This window comes from Chrysemys picta, chromosome 2 (assembly GCF_011386835.1).
Source record: "Chrysemys picta bellii isolate R12L10 chromosome 2, ASM1138683v2, whole genome shotgun sequence".
In the NCBI taxonomy this organism is placed as follows: domain Eukaryota; kingdom Metazoa; phylum Chordata; order Testudines; family Emydidae; genus Chrysemys; species Chrysemys picta.
In genome coordinates this window covers 23,843,030-23,866,140 of record NC_088792.1, presented here as the reverse complement: position 1 = coordinate 23,866,140, position 23,111 = coordinate 23,843,030, and the positions used below count along the sequence as shown (strand labels likewise).

Below are 23,111 nucleotides of genomic sequence, written 5' to 3'. Positions count from 1 at the left end.
GGGAGTTGGACTAGATGACCTCCCAACCCTAATATTCTATGATTCCACATTTGTCTTCAAGTCATGTCCCTCCACTTCAGGTGCGCATGAGCCTCTCAGGCCCTTGATGAGAGATTTCTAGCTAGCAGTGTCATTCGGCCTGCACATGCACCTCTTTATTTAAAACATTTTGTTGTAGAGGCCATGGAAGTTTACAGTGGTGCTGAGATATTAAGTAATGTGTATTGCTGGAGGAAGACGTCCCACTTGTATTCCTTCTAGTGACTAGAAGTGACAGGAATTGTTTCATATCCAGGCTCCCTGCCAGTCACTGTCAAGCTTAGAGTATGTAGCCAAAGGCTAAATTGGGGTCACGGCTGCTTCAACATGACTGGACAACTAATCCTTTGTTAGAAATTTCACTTCTGCATTTTATTTAGTTAGTTAGTTTCTAGATGGAAATATTTTCTTTGCATTCTGAAAACATATATGTTGTATATAACCCAGAGCAAGCACGTTTTGGAAAGATTCAAACTAAGATTAATTTTGGTGTTTTTTTATTTTTATTTTATTTGAGGGCGTAAATAAAATCCCCTCAGATACCACAAGGAATTTGGGGGGGGGGGGGGGGGGGGAGAACATCTAAACATAGTGGCGGGGGGGGGGGGGAATGAAAGAGATTTTTTTTTTCTCTCTCTCTCTTTTCTTGCCTTTCTTGTTGAGTCTGGCTCACTCCGTCAGATGTTGGTTTGACCAATTGTGCCTTCTTGATGGCATATTGTACGTAATTCTGTTTAACTGCCATCCTAAACCTCAAGGATTTTAGAATATTTAAAGTAATATTTACAGAAAACATTTCTGCTCCACTGACACCTGCCATGCTACTTGGTTTTCATACTGGGGAAATAATTTGGTATTTTTCATAAAATCTAAAGAAAACACCCCCCTAAATCTATAACTTATTATTATAGCAACTAAAATATGCTAGGCACTTCCCAGACAAACAAGGAGACAAATTTCTGTCTAAGGACCTAACCCTGCAAACACTTAGCCTATGTCTACACTTAAACCGCTACAGCTGTAGCACCTCAATGTAGATACTCACTGCAGCAATGGGAGGAGTTCTCTCGTTGCTATAGTTAATCCACCAAACTGAGAGGCAGTAAGCAGGTCAATGGAAGAATTCTTCCATCAATCTAGCACTGTCTACACCAGGAGTTAGGGTGGTTTGACTAAGTTGTTTGGGGGTTGGATTTTTCATGTCCTTGAATGACATAACTGGGTTGACCTAACTTTTTAGTGTAGACCTGGCCTTAGGCACATGGTCAGCTGGTCTCATCTGGTCATTGCATTGGCTACTCACATGTATTGCATTGACTACTCACATGGGTAAAGTTAAGCACATATGTAACTGTTTAAAGGATCAAACCCAAAGGCCGGATTATGCAAATGCTTATTATCAAGGATAGTACCATAAGAAGCCCATTGTCTTCAATGCTTAAGCGAGGACCAGTGTTCAGTGGCTCTGCTCAAACGAGTGTACGGTGTTCGCAGAGAAGCTCTAGGCCCACTATGCAGATAAGGGATAGAGAACAGATAGCACGATAGAGAAGCAGTATGTTTGTGCGGTGAAATTTAGCCTGTGTCCTGTACTTCTGCTATTTTTGTATCAAATTGTTTGTAAACTTTTTCTAATGTTGGTAACATTTCAGTGTGGGGACAGCTAGGAACAGAAGTTCAATATTTAAATTACTCAATCCTTCCTTAAAAGATTAGCCTCTGTAAAAACAAAATGTTAGTTACAAAAACGGTTGTTTTCATGATTTGTAAGGACTGCATGAGTGCTAGCAGGTTTGTAATGTAAACACTTTAACAGGACAGTTAGATCCTGTACTGTAGGAGTTAGATCCAATCGGGTCCATAAAATGGCCATTTATATTCAAGTGCCAGCCTGAGCATCCAGATGTAGGAATGACTTTTTTTTAGACATCGCTATTTGATAATTGGGCCCTATAATCTGTTCAGAAATTGTTAATGAGCGACTCAGACAGTATCCAGCTCTGTATTCACAGTCCCCTCCACTTCCACAGATGGAAGATACCCAGTATCTGTTGGGTCTGGCCCTTAGGGGAGTAGAAGTGCTGATTTCATTGCATGCTCCCCTTTTCCTGCTGATGCTATGGGAGCTGTTTGTCAGATGCTTTGTAAGAATTGGGTTCCTCTCAACTGCATGTTGGGAACTGGCAGACCAGGACAGAGTGGAGGCGAGGATGTCCCTGGCAGGCATCATCAGCATCCTTCAGGGGAGTTCTGGTCCAACTGCCATTTTCTTATGCAGATGATCTCTTGCACTGCGGGTCTGGAACATTAGCAGTTAGACTCTTCAAAAAACATACTCTGAATTGTTAACTAGTTTCATTGTGTGCTCTGTTGACACTGTCTGTTTGTAAATCCATTTCAGCTTGTTTACTTCACTTTGAATGATCCTGAACTTTTTTTTTTAAATGCACGTCTAACTCCTTTCATAGTTTGTTTGGAACATCAGTGCTTTTTTGCTTTCATCTTTTAATTTGACACCATTGCAAACTGCCAGCCTCTGAAACTAGGTAATTGGGCAACACAAATGGCAGATCATAATCTTGGACAGCTCACTGAAGATTCCTGATCCGTGTGCAGTGTACAAAACAGCAATTAAGATATTAGGCTGCATTAATGAGACGGAAATAATACAAAAAATATGTAATTCTGTGGTCTTGCTCTACCGCATTCAGTTTTGGTCAGCATCTCAGAAAAGGCAGAGAGCAGAACATAAAAAAGTAAAGAAGATGAGTAAGAGGAGATGTCGTTTATGGGATTGAATATAAAATAAAGAATAGTTTAGGGAAGGATTGAGTGTTCTTACAATATTTATTCTATCTTTTCCTATGGGGGAAAAACAAAGGAGGGGACTCAAAAGTTAAACATTTGAAACGGAGAGCATGATTTTTAATGTAATATGGAATTAACCTGCATCACTTGCTATATTGAAGAAAATAGCATAGTACATTTTAAACAAAGATTAGACATTTATTTAAATTAGGAATAACATTTGCAGTTACAGCAGCTAGAATACAATTTTGACCCTGAGATTTCAGGGCTGGTCAGCTGCAGGTGAGTTAGGAAAACATGTCTTACCATATAATATTATGTATCAAAGGGGTAACCATGTTAGTCTGGATCTGTAAAAGCAGCAAAGAGTCCTTTGCTGCTTTTACATATAATATTCTGTAATTACATATACTAGGGGTTGGTTCACACTTTCCTCTGAAGCATCTGGCATTGGGAAAGAGGACACTGAACAAAATGGACCATTGGTACAGTGCTCCCATGTAGTGTTCCTTAGGGAACTAAGGACTCTTACTCTGCCTTTTGCCATATTGGGTGTTATTGATTCCTGTTAAGGTGTTTTATATTTTCTCTAATTCTGTCAAGGTTTGGGGAGCAAGCTAGACCTGATTGATGCAGTTCTTGCCTGTTTGATTTAGCACTTTCTTCTGTGACTCTCATGGAAAATACATAAATTACTTCATTAGAAGAATGCAATAAATGTCTAAGGACTGTTTCTCACTGTCTTGCACCTTGTGTAGTCACAAAAAGAAGAACAGGAGTACTTGTGGCACCTTAGAGACTAACAAATTTATTAGAGCATAAGCTTTCGTGGACTACAGCCCACTTCTTTGGATGCATATAGAATGGAACATATATTGAGGAGATATATATACACACATATAGAGAGCATAAACAGGTGGGAGTTGTCTTACCAACTCTGAGAGGCCAATTAATTAAGAGAAAAAAAACTTTTGAAGTGATAATCAAGATAGCCCAGTACAGACAGTTTGATAAGAAGTGTGAGCATACTTACAAGGGGAGATAGATTCAATGTTTGTAATGGCTCAGCCATTCCCAGTCCTTATTCAAACCGGAGTTGATTGTGTCTAGTTTGCATATCCATTCCAGCTCAGCAGTCTCTCGTTGGAGTCTGTTTCTGAAGTTTTTCTGTTGTAATATAGCCACCCGCAGGTCTATCATTGAATGACCAGACAGGTTAAAGTGTTCTCCCACTGGTTTTTGAGTATTTTGATTCCTGATGTCAGATTTGTGTCCATTAATTCTTTTGCGTAGAGACTGTCCAGTTTGGCCAATGTACATGGCAGAGGGGCATTGCTGGCACATGATGGCATATATCACATTGGTAGATGTGCAGGTATTTTGGGCGCTGCAGGGATCTTTTAGCTCAGGTAAAAGAAGTGTTGCTGTAGAGTGAATGGGGGAAGCTAAAAACACAAAAGAGTGAAGTTCAGCAAGAGAGAGAGAAGCAACCAATTTAACCATAAAAGTTATTTATTGAATAATAGTGATAACTACACAAGGAGAGCTAAACCAACATAACATAAATGATTAAAGGTTAATACCTAAGGTAGAAAGAAAAACAGAGAGAGAGAGAAAGAGAGGGGGGAATCTCATCCACTCCATGAGGCTTGAACTGGTCCGGGTTCCCAGGTGATGGTGGTAGTGGAGGGTCCTGAATGCTGGAGACAGGCAGAGCCCCCAGCATGATCAGTCAGGAGAAGATGGAGTTCCAGTGGAACTGATGCATAGTTTGGATCTAAGCATCAGAACCCTGACTAGAGGGTGAGTAGGGATTTTTGTAGACAAAATACAATTGTTCAAGGAAGAACAATAGATTTGTTTATAGGTAAACTGATGACTCAAGGGTTTTCTTTAGGCTAGACAATAGGAGCTGATCACTCTTGGCTATGGATGATGTCTTCTTCCAGGGAGCTCACAATGCAACTAGGCTGCTTCAGTATTTGGATATCAATTAAGGATTCATTACTAGAATTGGTCTGATAATTGTTGAGCTGGGTGTGTGCAGACATAGGTTCATTAGCTTCTGGAGCAGAGATTCCCATGATGCAGTGCTTCCCTGCTTTTTCTGGTCCCAGAATTCAGTGTGGTTCTCTGTTCTCCTTTCTGTATGTAAATTGAGATGTCTTCCTGTCCCATCTTTCATGCAGATAAGGCTAGGGGAGTTGTCTCTCCATTCTGTATGCTAATGGAGATGTCTTAATCTTGTCACCCTTGTCAGGAGGGGTCTAGGTGTGTCTCCCAACGCCCTTCACTGCTCTCTGCAAGTTTTTTCCTCTGATGGGTTTTGATTTAAGCAGAGGCTGGGGGCGGGGGGTGTCTTTCATGAGTCAGGTTGGATACTGCACCCTGGTTCCCCAAGAACACAAAGGTGTCTGGTATCACTGGTTAATTGTGCACTGTATAAAAATATTTCCTCTTGTTTATATTAAACCTGCTGCCTATTAATTTCATCAGGTGACCCCCCTAGTTTTTGTATTGTGGGAAAGGCTAAATAACATTTCTTTATTCACTATTTCCACTATTCATGATTTTACAGACCTCTATCACATCCCCCCCCTTAATTGTCTTTTTTCTAAGCTGAACAGTCCCAGTCTTTTTAGTCTGTCCTCATATAGAAGCCATTCCATACCCTTGATCCAATACCCTTGATTTCATACCCTTGATCTAATGGTGGAACTGGTGTGGCCACGGGGGGCATGACCCCCCCACTTTTTAACATGGGCATACTTTGGGGGCTGGGGACACAAAACACCTTTTTTGAACATTCTTAATTTGATTTAAACTTGGCTTACATAAGTCAGTTCCTTACTGACTTAGATGTACATGCACTGTAAGGCCCTTTTATTCTGCAGCAATGGTGCAAAGGAGCTTTAGGGTAAATTCAGATGTGTAAGCTTTATCAATTTACATGCAAAAAAACCCCAAACCCAAACACAACTGAGCTGTAGTACAACTAAACCAACAGATTCTAAGACCTGACATTTTAGTGAATTTTCCCTTGAAAATAGCAGTCCAAGCCACTGCCCCCTTTGCATTCCTGTACGTCAAACAGTGTTTTCTTTCCAACAGTTCTTATTAACTTTATGCAATATGCATACGGAGTTACATGTTAGCTTTAGTACAGTATGCAGCCTAAATATTAGTAGGATGAATGTTATTGTACTGAGAAATTACATAACAGAGATTATCTTTTAGATGCGTAAGTATGAAACATTGTAGAATTATGTCACTAGAAATTAATAACCTAATTAATAACACGATCACTAGTGATGTCAGCTGGATGTGTTACAATAATTTGTCTAAGAAACCTTTGGACATTGTGTAATATTTATTAGTGCATATGGCCCTACCATTGCAATTTACCAGCACGTCTTGCAACACAGTTTATTTAGAATTTAAAAAGTCAGTTAAAGGGACAGGGGAGAAAAGACATTTGATATGGTGAATTGGCACAGCTCTAATTCCACTTCAACTCCAGTATGCATAGAACCTAATCTTACGCTGATTTTGAAACTCATGGACTAGAGGGAAAAAAATATAAGTTACAGAACTAGCAAAAATGAAAGAGCTAGGAGGGAAGAAATGAAATCCTAGTATATGGAGCAGATCCTTAAAGCTGTAATGGAAATGGTAGGGTCTGTTTTGAACAGAAAGGATGAAGCTGGCACACAAAACCAGTAGTCCCATTAACTTGTCAAACAACAGAGCCCTATTCACATTGTTGAAACTGCAGTTGTCATTCAAGCAATTTTAATATACTCATCTTGAATTTTTTATTGCCACAATAACATTGCAAAGACAACAGTCTTTTAGCAACAGAATCCGGTGAGATTTGGGCACCCAACTCTTTTAGGCTCCTTTGAAAATCCCATACAAAATGTCTTTTGCAGCAGTTTGAAGGAGAGCAGGCGTATTTAATCATCAAACATCATCACTGGAATGAGAAAAGCTAAAAACAAAAGGCACAAATGCCAGTGTGTTTTTCTTTTAAATAATGAAGATGACTGGGGAGGAAAAATTTTTTGATAATGATTAAAAATAAAGTAATGTAGTGCATGTAGGGCCCGGTCTAAACAGGGGTGGCTCCAGGCACCAGCACAGCAAGCGCGTGCCTGGGGCAGCAAGCCAGGGGGGGCGGCCTGCCGGTCGCTGTGAGGGCGGCAGTCAGGCTGCCTTCGGGGGCGTGCCTGTGGGAGGTTCGCCGGTCCCGCGGCTTCGGTGGCAATTCGGCGGCGAGTATGCCAAAGGCATGGGACCAACAGATCACCCGCAGAAACGCCGCTGAATCTGCATGACCAGAGGACCGCCCGCAGGCGTACCACCGAAGGCTGCCTGACTGCCGTGCTTGGGGCGGCAAAAAACATAGAGCCACCCCTGGATCTAAAGCCCATTGAAGTCAATCGACAGACGCCAATGATTTCAATGGCTGTTAGATCAGGCTTTTATTTACTGCCCTGTACTTTATTCTAATTTACTAGGAGTAGGCGAAACATTAAATTCAACCTACAGAGTCTTGGCCTTGGAAAACTGAAAGAAAGTGCTCATCAGAAGATAACATCAATACAGAACTTTGGAAAATTCTTCTCTGGGAAATAAAAAGTTAAAAAATCCCACATGTTTTAGAATAGTCCATAGCATTAAGTAATGCAAATAAATCTTGTAGTGTCACTCATCGAAATGTAGTGTTGTAGGGTGCTAAGAAAAAGGAGAATAAGAGAAATCTTAAGTCCCATCAGTTCTTGACATGAAGTCATACAGATGGTGTCTGCTGTAACCAGGCTTTCTCATAGGGAGGCCTGACTGGTCTGACAGTGAATTTCCCTATAATGACTTGTAGTCATTCTCTCTCATATAAGCCCCGAATGCACATATTCTGACTAATCATGGTTCATGAGCCTCTGAATTTCAGAAATCAGTTTGTACTTAGTTCTAAGTTTATAAAAGTACAACTGATGCTGTGCCTGGATGATGGGGGAAGGCAAAGAATGTAGAATCAGTGCAATTTATTCTGAAATGAGAATATGCAAACATGGAAAAAAGTTAGGGTAAGCAATGCAGACTAAACATGACATAAATTTGATATACTTGGCACCAAACATTTACATTATTCCTAAACAAATACCTCCCTGTCAAGACCAAAACTAAAAAGAATGTATAATCTCTCTTGATCGGGTGGTGCATCTCAAAGGGTCACTAACATTTTAGGAAATACAAGAATTGCATGATAACTCAAGTGGTGGTCATGAAGGGCATTAAATGATCCTGATTCTCTTCATCAACCAGGAAGGGCAGTGGTCAAATTCACAGGTGGGGAAAGTGAGGCACAGAGAAGTGAAGTGACATGCCCACAGTCACTTATCAGGCTAGTGACAGAGTGGGGAACGGAACCTTAAACATTAGTTTGATATCTAAATGGCCAATAATGCAGTCACATGAGCACAAAACAACATGTTGAGTGAATGTAGTTCTTACTGATCTAAGGCTTTTGAGTGTACAATTGTCTCATTTGATCTTGTTCAGAGACTTTCAGTAGCCCAGTATACTGAACAGAAAAGCTTTAAAAAGTTACCAAATACAGAGTTTAAAAGATGCAGTGGTTTGTTTGGTTTTTGTGCTAGCAATCAGAATGAGTTTAGCTGCTCAATGAAGAAAGTGTATGGATCACTACTTTAACAGTTAGTGAGGATATTAATTAATTGTATTATTTGTAGCATACAAGAGAAGATATTTTAGTAACAGAGAAACTTTTGGTAAAGGACCACTATAATGACTGTAGTATCCTGGTTTCCTTTTCTTTACTTTCTGGTACCATCTTTTTCCATCCTCGCTTGTACTTTCAATGTAACGCAATTTACTTCCCCGGTATTCCCAACCTTGGAGCTTTCATTTTCTTGTGCCAAGAATGTAACATGCACACATCCTCTCTGAATTGCACAATACACATGACAGGACCATTTAGCCCTTAATATTATTTCTATTTTAATAACCATCTATATTGATGGTAGTAACAGAGGTAAGGATTAAAAAAAATATGCAATATAAGATATAGCTTTAAATTTATGTTAACTTTTATGTCCCTTTTTAATTTGTGTGAATTTATTTCCAATAAAATGGAGGACTAATACATTGGCTTGAGCGAGTGACCTCCTCTGTATAAAATAATTTACAGAACAGTGCAATCCTTAGATCCCATGATCTTAATAAACCAAGACATAAAGATGTGCTACAGCATATTATGACTATATCACAACAGAGTTCACACCTTCTTACTTTTTAACAGAGAAACATTATATTTCCTGTAAGAGCAGAGTAATAGGTCTGCTTTGTTAAAAGAGCAGAGATAATCTGCATTGTTTTCTGGTCTATAGGAAGTTTATACTCAACTTACAGTTCACTTAAGTCACTATTTCTTAAAGGCGTGGTATTAATATATCTTAAATGAGTGTTATCTAGAATACAGCACAGGACAATAATTCTAGGTGTACATGTAATAAAACTCGACTTAGTCACTGAAAGCATTAAGAAAATATACACTTATTACAACAATTGAAACCCATCCATCAGCAATAAATACTGGAACCAATTTGGTGAATTAAAAAGACAGGATTTTATGATTGCTCACTGATAAATTAATGCTATATTCAGTTTCATCTTGAAGCCAACCACTTGAGTAATGAGTTCTCAGAGATGACAAACATGTTTCTTTTAAGAATAACTACTTTTCATTTGTTTGAAAGAAAATGTCCAAATTCAAGATCTAATCCTTGCTGAAACTGCTGGATCGCTCTTAAAAATATGGGCTAGGTAGTCCCCATAGCAACAGGAATACATTTCATAAAATTGCTAGTGTTTTTAGTGCAGGCTAAATATTATTGTAGGAATTTAAATATTTTTATGGCGTGGGACTGATTGTGCTGGTTGCACAGTACTCTGAATCGTAAGGAAAGTTGCCCTAGAATCTCCTGCGCAGGGTGTTTTACAAGAAGTGTGGAACACAAGGTTCTTGACCTGAACCACTTACAGTTGAACTCAGTGGAACAGGAAACACCCAACAAACTTCCCCTGAAAGGCCTGATAATATCATCAGTGATAAGATCAGCATGGGAAGGTTTGTGAAAGAAGTGGATTTCAAAAAGGAGGGGAGAGGTCTCCAAGCAGGATTCATAGAATATCAGGGTTGGAAGGGACCTCAGGAGGTCATCTAGTCCAACCCCCTGCTCAAAACGGGACCAATCCCCAGACAGATTTTTGCCCCAGATCCCTAAATGGCCCCCTTAAGGATTGAACTTACAACCCTGGGTTTAGCAGGCTACTGCTCAAACTCCCCACTGAGCCATCCCTCAAACTAGAGCAGGAAGCACCTATTTGGCAATTGGGCCCAATCCTGTAGGCATGCTCTGAGCATGTCTAAGATCTGATACCTGTCAGATCCCACACTGGAGGGCAGGATACAGGCTGCCCATAGGGGTGTGGGGGAGAGCAGCACTGCACCCAAATCAAAGACAGCCAGGGGCACAGGGAAACATAGGGCAACAGTGATGACTTCAGCTCCTAGAGCACAGGCTAGCTGAGCAGCTTATCTGGCTTAGGGGGGGCCTAACTCGAGGAAGAGTTTTGCAGCAGAGGATCCTGAATGGAGGGAGGTGCCTATCTCTGCCCAGTCGACCAGGTGTACTAGCTCAGCTCTCTTAGGTTGGCATTTCATTCCTGGCTAGTTTAGTTAGCTTCCTGCTCAGCTTGCAGGCTTCTAGGTATCCCCTTCTTTTAGGCATGTGACTCTCCCTGTGCATTTTTTAGGGAGCCTGGGCACCTAGCTTGGGGCTGGGGGTTCCACTAGGTGACTGGCCATCTAGGGGTTAGATGTTGCAAAGCTAAGTGGAGCAACACCTACATACCTTTGAAGATCTGGGCTCTTGTGCCCACAGAATCCCATTGAGTCAGTGGGACTCCACAGAAGTGTAAGGGTGTTATGCACAAGGGTGTGTATTTGTAGGCTTGGGGCCCATGAAGTACAATAAAAGGAATAATCTATTTTATACCATTGAAAGCCCAGGATTTCAATTTAAAATGAAAGTTTATCATCAGTCCTTGGTTCTTTAATTGGGGAAGCTTCCCACGAAAGCTTATGCTCAAATAAATTTATTAGTCTCTAAGGTGCCACAAGTACTCCTGTTCTTTTTGCGGATACAGACTAATATGGCTACTACTCTGAATCCTATTCCTTTGGGACTTTTACTAATGTCCATGGTCATGTTTTCTCTGGTGCCTCTGGGAGGGGAGTTTGGGGCTCCTTTGCATCTCCACCAGTTCCCGATTCAAGTTTTCTATAACACATGAGGGGTTCTCTGCACCAAACAAACAAGCAAAACTACTTTGTGAGAGAGGATGATCAGAGTAAAGGAAGAGAACGACTCAGGTGGCCTGTCTCTTAGGCAGGCTTTCTAGGACCAGCCCTTTGGGACTTGGTTATCAGCTGGCCTACTGTCTTTAATTAGGGTCTACTTGCACCCCCTCCTCTTGGGGCACCCTGCTTTACAGCTAGTCCATGATGTTTCAGGGGAGGTGAGGCCTGTGAGTGTCTCTTTCTTGGCACATCACTCTCTGAGGTGTAGTGGTCTTCTTCCTGTTCACCACAACCCACCCCACCCTGGGCGGGTTTTCTCTCTTTAAGATTCCCTCCCCCCCTCTTTCCAGTCAGAGCAAACCTAACAGGTGCACCTCGTTGGCGCTGAAGGAGCTTAGAAAAGCTTGCTAGTCTCCTCTCCCACAAAGGGAGAGTGTACCCCTTCACACTCTCCAATGTTTTACTGCTACTTTAAAAACAAACTAACTCAATACTAAAATGTCAGGAGTTCTACAAAAATGTCAAGACAATCCACTTCTATGCACTGTCTAATACAAAAATAAAAGTAGGCATCTATTTCCCTTGTAGTATCTATTGTACCATTTAGAAATTAGGAGAATGGTGGTGTTTGATTAGTTGTTGAAGTAGTGTGTTGGAATTGGGCCATGCTCTTTAGATAACTAGCGAATGCTAACAGAGACTGGTGTCATTTGCCTGGAATGTCCTTAAGATCTATTTGCTAAATGTAGGTAATTTGTTTCCCTCAATTTTTAACTTTAAGAATATTTATTATAGCACATTTGCAAGATACTTCATTTCATTTAACATTTAATTTAGATTTGCCCAAATGCGTGCTGTGCTTGCTAAATGATTTAAACGTTGTTCTGCTAATTTTGACATAAACCAGGATCGCTAAAATTACCTCCTTTTAATGCTATTCTTCTGGAAAAATTGCAGCTTCCTAATGTTATTCCTTCATCACTGTGTTCTAGCAATTTTTAAATGGTGTAAAACAACACATTTTTCTACCAGATGAGTTTTTGCAATATTTCTATTTAACTCTGTACAATTTTCAACAAGTGCTGAATCCAAATGAAGAATCTTGTACAAATGGAAGTTTAGACACATCAAAATGTTGTAAGTGGCATACTTTTACTTTTTGAAATATGAGGTCAGGAGCTAGGCTGACTTACAGTAGCAGAGAGTCTAGCCTATTATCTTAAATATGATATTCTTAAAATACTGTGAATTTGTGCCCCTTAGTAACACAAGCCCCAGAATGTGTATGCACATAAGTACATGTGCCTAACGTTGAAAATTGGTTCCATAAAATACAACAGCCTGCACTGATGTTAAAAAACTACCAGTTAATTCTATCAGATAACAAGAAATGGTTTATTAATTTGTTTCTCATAAATCACATGTGCAGTATTAACACCTTATAGTACTTTAGTGGAAAATAATTTGAGACAAATACAATTCATCGTAGGCATCAAAAAAAGTAGCAGATTAATTCTGACTTTTTGGCATTACTCTTACGAATTTTTCATTTCTGATAGCATTGCATGTATTAATATTTAGGCAGTAAATTAAGGGGCAATGATGGTTGTTCAGTGGTGCATCCCCTTTGTGCTGCTTTTGATTTGTAGAAGTGGCTTTTAGGCTTTTAAGGAGGAATTTGAAAAGAGAGAGGAAGAGCTGTTTGGGCCCCAGTTTACCAAAGCATTTAAATATGTGTACTTGGAGTCAACGGGACTTAAGCGCTTTCTTATGTCGGTTGCTGAACAAGGCTGGACTACTGAATCAGGGCTTTGGAGCAGAAGTTGTGGAAGGCTGTTCCAAGTCTAACCGATGCTTACAAAATGTGGATCTCTCTTTCTCTTGTGGCTGACCCACATTGAGGCTTATGAGCCTACTAATGGAGCAGGGTTATTTGGTTGAGACAGTTGATGTTTGAAGATCAAGAAGTCCCACATTTGATTTCCCCATCAGAGACGACTTCTTTAGGGGCATTGTATTACATGAGTGTAAAGGAATAAGCATGTTTAACATTTGCACAGGAATTCTGTAGCTGGTAGCCAGACTAAAAATTGTTAGAAAATTATGCAGTTTTTATTCTTTTAACTATTTAAAGCAATGCCACATTATTACACATTTGATTGCACATATCACTAATGGTTTATGAATATATATTTTTCTTCATAGATTAATTTCTACGTACTAGTGAGGGCAATCTACACCCTTGGACATAGTGCGTCTCTGATTGCTCTAACGACAGGAAGTATAATTCTTTGCCTTTTCAGGTAAGTATCTCACATGAACAAAAATAAGCAAGAAAATAGGAAGATATTTTTAAATCCTTGTCTGTTTTATGATTATTCAGATGTTTATAAAATTGATTATTTTTAAACTTTGAAGAATTTAATAACAAATAATAGTTGCATTGGGAGCTTGAATTTATGTTTGCACCACTCATATCACATGATTCCAAAGAACTTTAGAAATTCATACATAGTACAACCTACATGCACAAGAGTAGACCAGATCTAAACCATTTAAGGCTTTATTGATCAAAATCAACACCTTGAATTGTACCTGAAAATAAATAGAAAGCCAGTCAACACTAACCAAGTGGGCAGCCATGTTCTGGTGAAGCTTCAGGATGGTCTTCAAGTGTGTTCTAATATAGACTGTCTTCCATAATCATTCCTGAAAGTCACAAAGGTGGTGAGATATTGAAGAGAAATACCATAGTCACAATAAGAAGAACAGGAGTACTTGTGGCACCTTAGAGACTAATAAATTTATTAGTCTCTAAGGTGCCACAAGTACTCCTGTTCTTCTTTTTGCGGATACAGACTAACACGGCTGTTACTCTGAAACCTGTCATAGTCACAATGCTTTCATTAAATGGAAATGGAAAAACGCTCTTCTGGCCATTGACACCACTAGAGATGCTGGGAGTAACCCACAATTCAGATTGGTTCACAGAATAAAGAAGGACAGGAATATATTATGGGGACTGATACCTTCAAATGCTTGCCTAAGAGTTTCACCTCCTCCTGCCTACTAGCATCACCTTTATCTTCTTCAAACTGAGCTTCAACCAACTTTCTTTCATCCATGCCCCAATCGCCACCAGGTACTGGAAGCTAAGAAAAGGCATCGTCCAGCTTCAGCAAAAAAGAGATGTTGAGCTGCATGTTATCTGCAGCATGGTGGTGCCAGAGCCCCAACTCTGTCATAATCTACCACAAGGACAACATCTTTTGGGGTCTTTCTGTCAAGAACAAACAGAGCAATTTCAGGAGTAATCGCCTCTATCCTAGTTAAGGTCTGCAAGCAAATCAACACCACCTTGTGTTCAACACTGTGAAGGGCTATTAATGCATGTGAAGGACTCCTGACTTATGTCCCTCGCTAGAAGGTAGAAAATGAGGAATCCAGAGGACATCAGTGCAAGCCTTATCACAGACTCCTCAAAACCGTCACCCAAAAAAGGCAAGTCAAAGAGAGGGTGATATTTTCCCATGCAGGGAACAAAGAAATGCTTATTTGAGGAAAGCTAGTCCCCTGGGAGACAGTGTCCGTCACCAGCAATGGAAATGAGCACAAACCTATGTGTGTGCATGCGGGCACTCTTCATTCACACAGTATCGACAAAATGGGGCATTGTATACATTGGGATCGTTCTTTGGGAAGTGGGGATATTTTTAGAATTTCAGTCCCCCTCCCTTCTACCTAATTAATGCATCCTCAATGATAAATCACACTTGGGAATATTGGTTTGAGAATCTGTAAATGACCCAAATGCCTTTAAAAACCAATATCTTCTGGGGGGTGATCCAAGGATAGATAGTTTCATTTCCCATTCTCCAGGAACAGAATAGCTGAAAACACCTTTGTTAGCTATTTATATTTATATTGAAGAGGCAGTTGTTGTCTGGAAGAATCCCAAGGTGCTTTACAGAAAGTACCAATGTACTGTATATAAGGATCCACGGAAATATATCCATCTTTGGGGTGGAGCCATCCAGCCTATACAATAGTAGTTAAGAGGAGGAGTAAAGAATAACTTCTTCAAATGAAATTCCTGGGAGGAATTTCAGGCAATTACACTCGTGAGTTAAAATTAAAAGTTACTAAAGAAACAAAAAAAATCAAAATTCTAACTTCATCCAACAGGATTAAAATTTGAATTTTTGATGTTAGTAATACATAGGATTTTTAAAACTGTGCATTGATGCATACAACTGCATCAGTGGAATTGGACGTGCTCTCCTCAAAATCTACAGCATTTATCCCTGAACATGTACACCATTATTTTCTGAAACAAAGTTCTGGGGTGGAAGGAGTTCAATTTAACTGTGGGTGCTTTATGTACATATGACAAATATATAAAACCTCTCATTTAGCTGGCTCTGTTTGCTTTCCCTTTCTAGTCTAGCACATATTGAGGAATTATAAATAGCAGAACGGACACAACTTCAGTGCTTTCTGATCTTTATTTAATGTACTGGCTACTATTTATGACTAGTCATGCTAAAATTAGGGCAATTCGATGAAAAAAGGAAATTGTGTTTCACACAATTGCAAGGTTCTCTTAAAAAGAACAGGAGTACTTGTGGCACCTTAGAGACTAACAAATTTATTAGAGCATAAGCTTTCGTGGACTACAGCCCACTTCTTCGGATGCAAGTGGGCTGTAGTCCACGAAAGCTTATGCTCTAATAAATTTGTTAGTCTCTAAGGTGCCACAAGTACTCCTGTTCTTTTTGCGGATACAGACTAACACGGCTGCTACTCTGAAAGGTTCTCTTATACACTCTTTATTAAAATTGAAACTTCTTTCATGTACTTGCAGACCCTTGTTTTCTGTCAGCGCAGAGACCTAATCGGGATTCTGACTACTTTTTTCCCACCAAAGGGCAGATTCTGAAGTATTTTACGGGGAAAGAATTATGACCCTGGCATATCTCTTGTTTTCAAAGCACTTTACAACTGAGGTTAATATCACTGCCCCCATTTTACAGATGTGGAAACTGAGGCACAGGGAGGAGACATGACACAAGGTCAGCCAGCAGGCCAATGCTCTGTCCATTAAGCCACACTGCCTCTTACACAATTTTTAAACAGTCAAAATCAAAATGAAACATTTCAATTGACCCGAAACAAAATGTTTTTAAAAATTTCATTTTGTGGGAATATCAAAATTTGCTATTTCTGCTACGTATAAAACTTTTTGTATATCTGACTTTGCTGCTATTTGCATATAAGCAGATTTCTACACATGCAGAAATCTAGCAACTATCTCTACAGTAAGGGCCCTGAGCGCCTATCATTTTCACTGAACTGCAAGAGTACAGCATCTCTCAGGAGCACCTTGTTCCTGGCAGGATTAGACTTTTATTCTTTCAAATCCAGCATGAGAGAGAAACATGTTGTTCCTATTAATTATCCAAGGAAAATAATTAAATGTCCATTCTTCCCTGGAATGTGACCTTGGCTTTCATAGGGATGTATTAAGCTACGTACCATAACAGCGATGGACCCTCGGCTGCTTTTGGATGTCTCAGGCCCTGCCTCAGCCAAGCTCTTAAGCATATGCACAGCCATTGAAGTTGAGCAAGTGTTTAAAGTTAATCATGGGATTATGTCCTTTGCTGAATAGGCCAAAAATTCATTTTGCATCTCTGCCACGCTAGAAGGTTATGACGTCTTCTCTCAGATGCAGAGCTGACCACAATTGGCCATGCTTTTGTCACCTCCAGAATGGGTTATTTGATGCTCTTTGCATAGGTCTATGCCGGAAGACCACTCAGAAGCTTCAGGCAGCATAGAATGCAGTAACCTGCCGTAAAATTCTATTCTGTCTGCATTCCTTCAATAACAACAGTATTCTGTGATCTGTACTAGTTTCCAGCTGCAGTTCAAGGTGTTGCTTTTTACTGATAAAATCCTGAGTGGTTTGGTTCCTGTCTGCCTTTTAGATTCCTTCTCTCCTCTGCTGTTTAGTGAGGTCAGCTAGGATAAACACTGCATTAAAAGACAAGGTGCTGGAGGAAAGGTGTTTCAGGTGATAGGTTCCTACCTCTGGAACCTACTTCCCACTAGAGTTTGTTGATTTTCCTGGCACACTGAAAACCTCATCTGTTTCCCAAGCTTTCACAAGAGCAAGTGGATTAAAGAGTAGAGGTTTTAAGTCCGGATGGACTGGAAGGAAGTGCAGTCCAATTTGTATTTTTGTAGGTACACTATTTCTAAATTGTTCATATATGCACCTGCATCCCATGATGTGCACACTTTATGAATCAAAATACTGGAATTAAAGACAGAAAAATCCAACAAGAATACATTAGGAAGGGGTATTTCAGAAACTTAGCTAGAAGAGTTAGGCTTTTGACTGGTAATCTAGAAGACAAAGGCTAGAGAACACCAAAAATAGAAAATGAAAAATCACCTTTATTATATACTTTTCATGGTAATATGTGGAGAAAATGGCAGCAGGGCCTTTTAATCTGTGACACTGAAAAGGTGTCAAAGATGCCCTAATTGTATGCACTGGTCAGAAATTTTTTATTTTAAACCCTGAAAGGGTCGTACCCAGGGTCACACACAAAGAAAGGGCAGGTACTCACTACAGGTTCATTTCACTAAGAAACAGTTTAAGACTAATCAAAAGACTGTATGATAGCCTTTCCGTCCTGGAAACTAAAATGCCTTTTTTTTTTTTTAAATCTCTTCTTTAATGTAGAAAACTTCACTGCACGCGGAACTACATCCATCTGAACTTGTTCCTCTCTTTCATTCTAAGAGCAATCTCTGTTTTAGTCAAGGATGATATTCTTTATTCCAATTCCAGCACAGCTCACTGTTCAGAGGATCAGTCATCATGGGTAATGCAGCTCTTTTGGCTACACTGTGTAATATTTTTGCCTTTTAACCCTCTCCACCTCTGCATCCCTGGTGAATATTTGGGAACATTAAGTTGTTAGTGGAGGGAGCTGTGAGAGAACTAGTGGCAGGTAGAACTGGGATGCAACTGCAGGAGAAGAAAGGGAGTGGAAGAGCTGGGGGGGGTGAGCTAATGCAGCTTTGCATATTCAGGCAGGTAGCAGAAGAATTTCAGCTATTAAAAAAAACAATCACCCATGACCCAGGATAAATATGACAGCAAGGAGGTGGGGTAAGTCAGGGTAGAGGTTAGAAGTGGAAGATATATCAGCTGGGAAATGGGGAAGGCTAGATGTTCTGAGAAGGCTCTAGCAGCCGTATCTGGAGTTGGAGGAGGGGCATTAAGGGAGGGAGAGCAATGAGAGACGGAGTGGGTATTCGTAGGAGAGAAAGAGGACTTTAGCAACCAAGCCACACCCCCAGTAGTTGATGGAGGGCTGTCATTTGCATTCTTGGCAAACCATATGGCACAGTAGAGATAAGGCATTAACACAGTATGCAGGGTTGCAAAATCTCAGAGGTTGAGAAGGTTAAACAGTTAAATAGTATATCACATACCGTTGTACAGAGCAGTGGTTTTCAAAGTTCAGGTCGTGACCCAGTACTGGGTCACAGAATGCAAGGCACTGGGTTGCCTTGTTCAGCACTCAGGGACTCTGGCAGCTGGCCAGTAAAAACTAGTAGTCCCTACCTGTTCTGACACCGCGCTGCACCCCGGAAGCAGCCAGCAGAAGGTCCGGCTCATAGGCAGGGGGGCCACGGGGCACGACCAATGAGAGCTGGATGAGGCGGTGCCTGCGGGTGAGAGCTGCGCGGAGCCACTTGCACGCTTCTTCCTAGGAACCAGATCTGCTGTTCGCTGCTTTCGGGGCGCAGCGCAGTCCACAGTGCCAGGACAGGCGGGAAGCCTGCCTCTGCACCCCAACTGCGCTGCTGACCGGAAGCCACTGGAGGTAAGCCTGGGCCCCAACCCCACACCCCAATCCTCTGCCCCAGCCCTGAGCCCTCCCAAACCTGGAGCCCATTCCTGCACCCCAATCCCCTCATCCCCAGCCCCACCCCAGAGCCCGCACCCCCTCCTCAGAGCCCTGATCCCTCCCACACCCCAACCCCCTTCCCCAGCCCAGAGCCCCCTCCCACACACTGAACCCCTCATTCCTGGCTCTACCTCACAGTTCTCACCCCAACCCTCTGCCCCTGCTCCATTGGGTCGTGGGCATCAACAATTTTCTTCAACTGGGTCGCCAGAAAAAAAGTTTGAAAACCACTGGTATAGAGTATCCCCATCTCCTTGGTTTGGAGCAGAACTGCTGCAAAATAAATCTGCAGACACTGCTGAAGACCTCAGAGAATATAATTTACAGTGTTTTTCCCCTGCCCATTGTCGCTAAATTTAGAGTATAGAAAAAACTGAAGAAAAATGCAGTGCAGTATTTTTGTATTGATAAAGGTACATTCTTCCATTGTGCAAAACTTTTCCAAGTGACTCTTAAGCTATATGTACACGATCTGTCAACTGAAACACATTCACTGAAGAAATATTTAATACTGGCACTGTAAAATCATTGTAAACAGGTCACTTGGATTGACATCTCAGGGAGTCCAGAATGCTCAAAACCTTGCAGGATTAGGCTCTTGGCCCTGATCATGCCTGTTTGCACCCAAGTTGTTTCTGTTTTTGTCCTGCAGTTACTCTTGGTTGCAGCGGGATATTCTTGCAGTTGGACTAGTCCAGATCAGTGTGCTGTTCCCTCATTTCTGTTGCATTGTTGTTGAGATGATCTGATGTTGCTTGGAATAGTGGCTGCTTCTTACACTATTTGAACCCTGGTTTGGTTACGTAACGGCTTGGAGAGTTTGACTCTCACGTCGTGTTTATGCATTCCACAGAGCTATTTGTGCTCTTGGCACAGGTCTTTTAAAATGAACCGTTTATAAAGAATTGGAAGAGGTTCTAAAACTGAATCACTTTTTTACACAATTTGGCTGGCTGATGGCATCTATTCATTGGCTGGGAACTGCCTCAGCTACAGGCCTAACTTCAAGAGGGAGGGCAAAAGAGGCCGAAGAGGAGTAAACGGACAGAAAGTGTATCATGACTTTGAGTCAAGATAAACTCTTCTGACCCTGAGTGCCATGCCGTAATCAGGCTGTAAAGAGCATTAAGCATCAAACCACATTTTAATTTACATTTTAAAAACTTACATTTTCCCCTGTGTGAAATCCTCTGCACACTTCCTTGTACCATCAGATATCTCTTAGAATGGTACATTCTGAAAAACACCACAAAGAGTATAAGTTACAGAGGTCATAATGGAGTGATGCATTCTGATTGTCTTTAACAAATTGGGAAACACTGGAGAATTTCACAGTGGAGGAGGGAATTTTGATGGTATAATTTTTATTTTCTAAATATCCTTAAACCCTGACCAGTGGGACTGCATTCGGTACCTAATTCTAGATTTTTCACTTTGACCTTTGAAAATTCACACAGCCAATTTTTTGTTATTGTTCTAACAAATTAAAACCTCCAGGAAACTTTTAGGAAAACCTATAAAGTGATATGTGTTTATTATTTTAATTGATGGTCTTTCGTATCTGCCTTTTTTAATGTTTATGTCATGATGATTTCAAGGTTTCTGAGTAAATTGGCTGCAAGGAAGTCATAGAAATAAAGTTTTGGCTAACTAAATTCTTTTGTATAAGCATTCTTTATATTTTAAATGCATCACCTTATTTCAGGGGCCATTGAAAAAGAACTTTTCTATATTTTGTACGTGAGCTATTGACATAGAAGAGAGATAACGGAACATAATGTGTAGAGAGCTTGGGTCTGCAGAAAAATGTTTGTAACAAAATATTACTGCATTTTCCTTGCAAGAAGTTTAATCCTTGTTTGTTTGTAACACTTCAGGTTGGCTGCAAGGCTAGTTTGGTATTTTTCCAATATTGTGTTATGGCAAACTTTTACTGGCTCTTAGTTGAAGGACTTTACCTCCACATCCTCCTTGTGGTAATATTCTCTCCTAACAGACATTTCACAGCCTATCTTCTGATTGGCTGGGGTAAGTACTTAAATATATACATATATATATATATATATATTTTTAGCTATGGATGGGTCAGGCTTAGAGTTTCCCACTGAGATAACATTATCTCCTATTAGACAGCTACCATCCCTGGGCCTGATTCCACAGGCTAAGACAGCCCCTTTATTCTGTTCCACCAATGCAAATCTAGCCACCAAGAAATTGTTCTGGCATAAAAGGATGTAGAGCTGGCACAAAGGCTCCTTGCCACTCCCTCACAGGCCACTGCACAGTGACTATGTAGAGGTCATGGCCAGGAAAAAGTGGATATGTGCAGAACACTTCTGTTTTCTCAAGTATTCCCACAGACCTGAATGCCCCCTGGAAACTATTGGCAGCTGGGCACAAGTTAAGGCCGCCTTGAGGTTATCCTAATCAGTGTCAGGGGCTGGTTGACCCCAGAATAAGAGAAGTGCAAAGCCACCATTCTCCTTCTCTCTCACATGCCCAGTTCCTGTGTCTGAATGGAGCTCGAATTCAGTGATGAATCAGGCCCCACATGTTCATTGTATTCTTTAAAAGTCGGGAGTGACTTTAATGCCTTCAGTGAAAATGCGGGGTTAGAAGCACTTGTTTATGCTTCATTATACAGGAAGACACTATGGAAGCTATCCTTCACATTGCTGCCAATTCACTTTAGATGCTTGTCAGAGAAATGGCTCTGTCTTTGCTGGGCATCTCTTGAACTGCAAAGAGTGCCAAACACTGTGATGATGTGATGTGCATGTGTACGATATAAGATGAGGCCACTAAATTCATTTTCATAGTTATGTAAACTGGGATTTGAATTCAACTCTCTGATAGTGAAATTTGGACCCAGTAACTCTTTGGGCCAGCCAGTCCCTTATTCTTTATCTTTAATATACTTTCCAACATATTATAAATATTTTTGTTTCATTTTTACACACTAATTCCTTTCATACCCGAGAGCCAAAGGAAGGTTTTATAGATGTGAAGCCATTAGAAACTGATCATAAAAGTATACTTGGGTGTAGCTGGGAAATGGGAGTGAACCAATGTGTGGGAATGCCTTTGTAAAATGATTTGCATGTCAAATTTCACTCCTAATATTTATCTTCATTTAGACCAGGGATGCATAACATTTGTATCCCCAAGGATCACACTCAGGAGTCTGAGGGGTGTACACCCTTTGTATATTCTGTAAGAAATAAATGCACTCACCTGTAATAATTCCTTGTGCTTGACTTCATTGGGAGATGGATAGGAATTGTTTGCACCCTGCCGCTGGTCCCCACCCTGCAGCTACAGCTACACTTTATTATTCCATGTGCTGCATTTTGCCTCATGCCAGACCTTGTATATTCTAGTAGTAGATGGTTACAAGAGGGGTAAGGGGTTTCAGTTCATAGATTTTTACAATCATTCGCTATAACAAACTATAATTTCTTAGGAATTCCTACAGTATTCATCATCTTGTGGACAGTGACAAGGATCTTTTTAGAGGACACTGGGTAAGTAGCTAGGAGGATGTAAACTGTATGCTTCAAACTTAAACTACAGCAGGTCTTGCCCTGGGATTGCACTGCTTGCACAGGGATAATTTGCTGTTTTGAAGGAGGCAAATAGCAGAGGACTGCAGTATCTCAGAGGTGCCAGTCGAGTGACAGGTGTTCAGAAGTTATTCAGCATGCAGTTTTATAGATGCATCCAATCTGAAAGCTCTGATGGGGATGAAGTTAAATAGTTTATGGCCAAATACTGCCCTCTGTGGTGCATATGTGGTTCCTGTTGAATTCAGTGAGAGCTATCTGCACCCAAGGCCAGTATTTGACTTTTAGAGAAGCAGAGGCACCACTAAGAGTGTGATGGTGCCA

General features: G+C 40.7%; 1 protein-coding gene across 2 annotated transcripts in view; it reads left to right on the top strand.

Annotated features, from left to right (window-relative positions):
• The window catches only part of VIPR2 (vasoactive intestinal peptide receptor 2), a 233,988-nt gene that overhangs the window by 192,297 nt on the left and 18,580 nt on the right, over positions 1-23,111 (top strand). For both annotated transcript variants that reach the window (XM_065582780.1, XM_005308104.5), the window contains exons 5-8: positions 13,439-13,536; positions 17,988-18,129; positions 21,102-21,252; positions 22,688-22,748. In XM_065582780.1, coding sequence (XP_065438852.1) covers positions 13,439-13,536; positions 17,988-18,129; positions 21,102-21,252; positions 22,688-22,748 — 452 coding nt within the window. The remainder of the gene's footprint in view (positions 1-13,438; positions 13,537-17,987; positions 18,130-21,101; positions 21,253-22,687; positions 22,749-23,111) is intronic.